The 7,307-nt window shown below is 47.1% G+C and overlaps 1 protein-coding gene across 3 annotated transcripts in view; it reads left to right on the top strand.

Annotated features, from left to right (window-relative positions):
• Positions 1–4,317: 4,317 nt before the first annotated feature.
• The window catches only part of GASK1B (golgi associated kinase 1B), a 58,049-nt gene continuing 55,059 nt past the window's right edge, over positions 4,318–7,307 (top strand). The window contains exons 1-2 of one of the 3 annotated variants that reach the window (XM_059922336.1): positions 4,318–4,489; positions 5,703–6,848. In XM_059922336.1, the coding sequence (XP_059778319.1) occupies positions 5,936–6,848 (913 nt within the window). In that variant the 5' untranslated portion in view covers positions 4,318–4,489; positions 5,703–5,935. Of the gene's footprint in view, positions 4,490–4,854; positions 4,981–5,695; positions 6,849–7,307 lie in introns of those variants that run through there. The other 2 variants (XM_059922337.1, XM_059922339.1) reach the window with 2 other exon arrangements.

Raw genomic sequence — 7,307 nt, 5'->3', positions numbered from 1 at the left:
GTCTGAACCATCGTGGGGAACACAACTGAGTCTCAAAACGAGATACAAGTGTAGAAACGACCCCAGATTTCTCTCTGTCTTCTTTTCCTGTACTTTCAAGGTGTTTATTTATAGCTCCATTTCTAATGTGCCCAATTTAATCTAGGATCGCCAGGGGGCCTTCCTTGTACTCCGCCAGCAGCTTATTTCTTTGACACCAACTTGCCTTAGGGGAGGAGGGAAGAGATCCTTCCTCTGCACTAGTTTCCCGCAAGGAGCCTAAGGATCGAGAGTGCTTTATTCCCTCTTCATCCCTCCACACAGGCTGAAAACCACTGCTGCTTGGGGCGTTTTGTCCTAAGCCAAGAACGACCCAGGGCCAGCATTGTCTGTCTGTCCTGGCTTCCCTGGGAGTGTGGGTTAGAAACAGAGAATTGAGGCCTTCAGTATCCACGGCTGAAACAGAGAAGCTTAGCTGTCTAGACTGTCTCAGCCTTTTAGAAGGAACTTACCTCAGACTTACCTACTTTTTCTGTGCTCCACAATGAGTCTGTGTGTTCTTGGGTTTCAGAATTATAAAACAAATGCTGATTGTTATCACATGCATAGATCATCTACTTATCTAGAAGTGAAATGACAACCCTACAAATATCTGTTGCTTCCAATATGTGTCAACTTGACTGTCATATATTTTACCTGTTTCCTATACTATGCTGTGTTTCTGGAAACATTGCTCAGTTTCTGGGGACGTGGCGGGATCTTCCTAACACAAACACAACTTTAAATAAATGGAATCAACATACCTAGGGAGATGAGGCTAAAGGGATTATTGTGGGAGATTTCTCGACCGGGAAAAGGCAGGGTTACTCTTCACCAGATATAACAGTAGACAGAGGGGAGGAGACCCAATGCAGTGAAAGGCCAGCCAGTTTGTCGCCTGGAAATAGGCCTATTGGTGCTCTCTTGGTCGCACGTGAGAGATGGACCTAGGACACTCACCATCGCTTCATGGATGGATAAGTCTAGCTTTGAGAAGACATGGGGTTTTCTTTGAAAGTGCTTCTCCTATTGAGACTAGGTGTGGTGGCGTGGGTCAAGAGAGAAATGTCCTTAGCAGTGAGTCATCAGTGTCAGATAAAAGTGCACGTATTTTTACAACACATAACACAAAACCTGTAACTTCTTTATAAGGTTTTTTTTTTTAATATAAATTTATTTATTTATTTATTTATTTTTAGCTGTGTTGGGTCTTCTCTTCTGTGTGAGGGCTTTCTCTAGTTGCGGCGAGCGGGGGCCACTCTTCATTGCGGTGCACGGGCCTCTCACTATCGCGGCCTCTCTTGTTGCGGAGCACAGGCTCCAGACGCGCAGGCTCAGTAGTTGTGGCTCACGGGCCCAGTTGCTCCGCGGCATGTGGGATCTTCCCAGACCAGGGCTCGAACCCGTGTCCCCTGCATTGGCAGGCAGATTCTCAACCACTGTGCCACCAGGGAAGCCCCACACCATTGTCTTATTGTCTACTTTTCCGCTTTCTTTTGCTCATGATTTATTTCTTTTTTCTTTTTTCTTTTTTTTTTTATAGACTTATTTTTTAATGGAGAGAGAATACTTTAGGTATGAGGTAATGTTATCACATCAGTCTCTCTGAGCTAATACTATTCAGAGCAGTAACAAATATTTTGAGTGTCCTATATGTCCTCATGGGGTGTATGTGAATATTATATCGTGACAACAAATTTTCAAACCGTGACTCACTCAAGGAATTCAGGCTTATTTTTCTAAAACTGAATGGAACTTCGCTCTGGAGCCCCATGATACCTGAAGGGAGAAAATACCTTTCTGCTCAGTTTCAGCCGTGACCTTGAGCAACAGATGGGAATGGTTGCACATTCCAAAGTGCGGTGTGGGATCGCCGTGCCCGGGAAGGCGGCTGCTGTCTTGGGGAGCCTGAGGCTGCTGAGGCAGAGGACGTGACCGTGTCCGTTGGACCATTTGTGGGCGATACACACAGGCCCAAGTGTAAAGCTAGCCTGCTGGTTATCTCAAATGCTTTCCAAGAGAAGGGCCTGAAGAAACAAGGTGATCTCCGCAGAATAGGGGGCTGTCAGATTCCAAGGGGCTGAGCAGACGTCGACAGCCAGCCAGAGAGGCCACGATCTTCAAAGTGACTGCACCTTCCCCTCTAGAGGGTCAGCTTCATGCACCTGCCCAGCCCCGAGAGCCGGTACGCCAATTCACGGCGTCAGAGGGCAGCAAGGACATTTGTGCTGTTTCCTCTCCCTTCCCAACACCCTTCACCTCTGGAACAGCCAGAGCCAAACCCAAAGCCAAGCGGGTGGGTGGGAGGATGAGGAACAGGTAGTCTAGACAGAAAAAACAATCCCAAATGGATTTCCTTTCACCCTGTTCAGTAGATTTTGGCCATACTTTTTTGAGGAACAGCAAAATGCCCGAGAGGGGAAATGCTGTAAACGTAAAAGAAATGTGAACATCTCGACTACTACATAGAATCTAACTTTTGTGTGTGTATGTGTGTGTCTGCGGCTCAGATGATGGAGAAATTTTAAAAAGTCGGACTACAGAAATTATGCCTGAATTTTTATCCAAAGGAGTTGAGAAGGGCTACGAGTGCACAGAATGGGTTTGAATAGGCAGTGGGAAGGATGATTCAAATTGTTCTCTGATGCTATCTGCTGAGCCCTGTCTATCCAGTGTATTTGTAATATCAATACATTAGGTACACCCATGGTTCCATGACCTGGTTCCTAATCCTACCAGAGACCTTCCCCTTCGGCAATGGTGACTCCCTGTCTGATGCCAGGGCTGGGAGAAGGGCCTCCAAGAAGTTCAATGAGGTGTCAGGGACAAACATTTTGGGGGCGAGAGGAGTCAACCAAGTTTACTAAGTCAGACAACTCTTATCTACTTCCTAAGCATTTCTACACTAAAAAAACCTGCTTTGGAAACAGCTAGCAGAGTCTTCTGCTTAGTAGAACCTGGCCTCTGCCAAAGACTTACTTTTACTTTTTAAAGAGTTCAGGTCAGTTACTCTTCTGAATACTGAAAATAACAAGATAGTTTTACAAACCAGCTTGGTTATAGTTTCCTTTCAAAAAGTGAATATTTACTATCTAGAAAATAATTCTGGGCTCATGGAAGTGTGCTTTAAGAGTATTGCTACCATATGATCCAGCAATCCCACTCCTGGGCATATATCCGGAGGAAATCATGGTTTGAAAGGATGCATGCACCCCAATGTTCACTGCAGTGCTGTTTACAATAGCCAGGACATGGAAGCAACCTAAATGTCCATCAACAGTGAATGAATAAAGAAGATGTGGTACATATATACAATGGAATACTACTCAGCCATAAAAGAGAATGAAATAATGCCATTTGCAGCAACATGGATGGAACTAGAGATTATCACACTAAGTGAAGTAAGTCAGAAAGAGGAAGACAAATATCTTATGATATCACTTATATGTGGAATCTAAAAAAAAAAAAAAATGATACAAATGAACTTATTTACAAAACAGACTCATGGACTTAGAGAATGAATTTATGGTTACCAGGGAGGAAGGTGGTAGGGAGGTATAAATTGGGAGTTTGGGATTAACATATACACACTACGATATATAAAACAGACAGCCGACAAGGACCTACTGTATAGCCCAGGGAACTCTACTCAATATTCTGTAATAACCTAAATGGGAAAAGAATTTGAAAAAGAATAGATACATGTATATATATAACAATCACTTTGCTGTACACCTGAAACTAACACAACATTGTTAATCAACTATTCTCCAATATAAAATAAAATTAAAAAAAAGAGTATTGGATAACAAAGGAAATCAATTTGATGCTTAAGTTCTCATGCAGTTTAGCCAGAATCTATGGGTGCTTCTAGGAAGAATAGTCTGAGTTTGAGTGCTACAGGAACAGTTCTAGTATAATTTTTGGTATTTGATCACTTGGAAGTTTATCCTTTCCTTCTATACATATTCCAATGCCTTGATCTTTTCCGCATTGTTAAATATAGTCTTTTTACAATTACACACCGTACTCTAACTCCCACTGCCTGCCCTCACCCCCCTATAACAACCTTCTTTTCCTGTGGGGAAAACATTCCCTGTCCCCTGCCTGCCTGTGTGCCTTCTAGACTCTATTTGCTGTAGAAGCAAAAGCAATAAGTCTAAGTGAGACCCAGAGGTCATCAACCCCTGCCTTTGTGCCAGGACAAGCAAGCCACCTACACCAATCACTAACCTGTTTTTAAAAGAAACCTCCAATCAGGGAGAATCCACAACTTCTTTTTGTGAACTGTTGCACCGAGCAAAGGCACACTATAAATGTCTCTTCCCACCGATGTGTACTCTTATCTGCCTGTTCTTTTTTCTCCCTCATTTGCATTAACCCTTTCTTGCCTTTTCATGAACTTCTGGGCCTTCTCGTCTCAGAAGCGGTGGGAGACCAATGTTACTCTGGACACAGCCAGGATGGAAAGGTAAGTCCCTGGCAACGTTGGTGGCTGGGATGGACAGAGAGGTGAATGCATTCACCTCGTGAGGTGTTTATTTCACTGCTGCTAAGCGAACACTCTCAAATGCTTTTTAACACCAAAAAGGCTGACACTTCTGAGTCTATTTCCAAACAGGACACTAGAGGGCTCCCAGGAGTTAAAAATAAGTGGAAAAATACGGCATTTGCTTTTTTCCCCCCCAGAATTTAAAATTAAAGTTTATTTTTTACAATATTTAAAAAAAAAAACCCTTACACATCTTAAAAGTGGGTTGTCAGCAGCCAGTTAACAAGTACCCGTTTTGCTTTGCAATCAGAAGTTTTTAAGGGAGCTTTGAAAGCAGAGCTGAAATATTTGAAATGTGGAACACTCTTGACCATGAAATATGTTCTACTTACATGCCTCAGCCTTTAATAGTTCTTTGCATTAGCGTCAGGGATTACATTCTTCCTGGAGCCAAGCACGGGGCCAGCTGTGTAAGTAAGGTTGCTTACCAGTTCTTCTTTTTAATAATGTGAAAGAGTAGAGCTAGAGGGCTTTTGGTTTTCTTCTTTCAGCTGACTTTGGTGAAAAGAAAAGGAATAAAAAGCAGTTAGATGTGTGTTTTGTGTTCATGTGTGTGTGTGTGCGTGTGTGTATGTGTGACTGAATAAATGTAATTGCTTCCAAGATACATGGGCATGTATGGCTTTATATTATAATAACCCTTAAAGTCAGATAATGGAATATATTATGAAGAAAAGACTGTACCATACGATTAAGAGAATATGTTTCTGAATTTGAATGTTAATACTTGGTGCTTCTGTCCAATTAGTTAATGCAGGACTTTTAAAAATAAATAGAAGATAGCTACAGATTTCTAAATTCTTTGGTTACTTTTCTTAAATTATTTCTGAATTTCAAAACAAAAAGCCTGGATTTGTCCAATTTTAATGCTTTTCCTTCAGGATCAAATTAAATGACTCTAGCTGCAAGTTATAAAATAGTCTTGGATTTTGGTGGTTGGTTTTCACTAATGGAAACTGAACATCAAATCTATACATCTATCTTGTTTCTATTTGTTTTAAACCTCACTTAAAAAATCATTTCGTGGTGATAGTGATGAAAGGAAAGGTTCCGTGTTTTTCTTCGCTCTTGTGGAGGAACTGACCGAGTCTGAGGCTGTGACTCAGTTCACTCTGTGTCCATTCATTCCCAGGAACTAGCCAGACTTCTCCTCGGGGAGGCCGACGGGGTTCAGAAGGTGTGCTGTGGCCAGTGTCAGAAGCCTTCCCGGCCCCATCACCCGCCCTTAACTTCCTCCTCGGCCCACTGGCGACCACTTAGACACCTGCGCGGAGGCGACAGCTGCGTTCAGAAAGCCATGCATCGTGCCAGAAGGAGCCGACGGCAGACTTTAAACCCTGCTCGGCATGTGGACGAGACGCAGAAATGAGCTGTCCGGACCAGCCGGGGCAGCTCCTAAACTGGTTCCTCTCCTCCCTGTGCGTCCCGAGGGCGCGGAAACTCTGGAGCAGCCGGCGCCCCAGGACCAGGAGGAACCTGCTGCTGGGTACGGCCTGCGCCATCTACCTGGGCTTCCTGGTGAGCCAGGTGGGGCGCGCCTCTGCCCCGCACGGAGGGCGCGCGCGCCAGGGGCCGCACTGGACCCGGGCCACCGCCGGGGCCCCCTTCCCTGAGATACCCCTGGACGGCACGCTGGCCCCTCCCGAGGCCCAGGGCAATGGGACCACGCTGCAGCCCAACAACGTGGTGTACATCACCTTGCGCTCCAAGCGCAGCAAGCCCGCCAGCATCCGTGGCACCGTGAAACCCAAGCGCAGGAAGAAGTATGCGCTGGCTTCTCAGGCCCCGGGACCCGGGGCTTTGGTGGGACCGTCCCTTCGGCCTCAGGAAGCTGCAAGGGCAGCTGAGGCTGAAGTGCCCGGGCACGTCCGGGGAGGAAACCTGGCCCAGGCTGGGGAGCGACCCTGGGGGTGGAGGCAGGGTCTGGGAGCGCGAGGTGGGGACGCAGACGTGCAGCTGCCCCGGGCCGGGGGAAGCAACATCAGGATCTACAGCGAGAGCGCCCCGTCGTGGCTGAGCGGAGACGACATCGGCCGCATGCGCCTGCTGGCCGACGGCGCGGCGGCGGGTCTCCAGCCGGCCTGGCCCGGGGGCAGGGCGCGCCTGCTGCTGCTGGAGGGGACCGGCCGGCCCGCGGCGCCCGCCTGCGGCCCCAGCCCCTGCGGGCTGCTCAAGCAGCCTCTGGACATGAGCGAGGTGTTTGCCTTCCACCTGGACAGGATCCTGGGGCTCAACCGGACCCTGCCTTGTGTGAGCAGGAAATCCGAGTTCATCCAAGGTAACCGTTGCCCGGGCTTCTTGTTTGCAGCTGTTGGAGACTGGGCTTGCTTTCCTCTTCTCCCTCAGCCTCTTCTTCTAAATGGTCTTCTCCACCCGCGTTTCCCGTTTGGAGAGCAGCAGCGCGTCTTTCCATGCGCTTGGCGTCCTCGATTTTCTCGGCTTCGGGGGGACACGAGAGCGCCCGGGCGGTGCTGCGCTGGGCACGCGATTGAAGCCCCCGCGGCGCAATCTGTGCTCTCCGTTCCCCTCGCCGCGCTTCCCAGCGGCTTATTACATCCGATTAAAGCCAGGGGCAATTTGTGTGATGAGGAGAGGGAGCCGGGGCGGAGACAAAGAACTTGCTGACAGTCAGGCATATTAGTAAATGGGTTTGTATGGAAGTAAGTAGAATCCTGTGCACTGGAAGCGTTTAAAAATAAAGGCGAAGAGGGTTATCTTTCTTCGGCAGATGGAATCG

The sequence above is a fragment of the Balaenoptera ricei genome, chromosome 5 (genome assembly GCF_028023285.1).
Source record: "Balaenoptera ricei isolate mBalRic1 chromosome 5, mBalRic1.hap2, whole genome shotgun sequence".
Lineage (NCBI taxonomy): Eukaryota > Metazoa > Chordata > Mammalia > Artiodactyla > Balaenopteridae > Balaenoptera > Balaenoptera ricei.
Note: the sequence above shows the minus strand (reverse complement) of the source record. Positions and strands in the feature narration are given on the sequence as shown.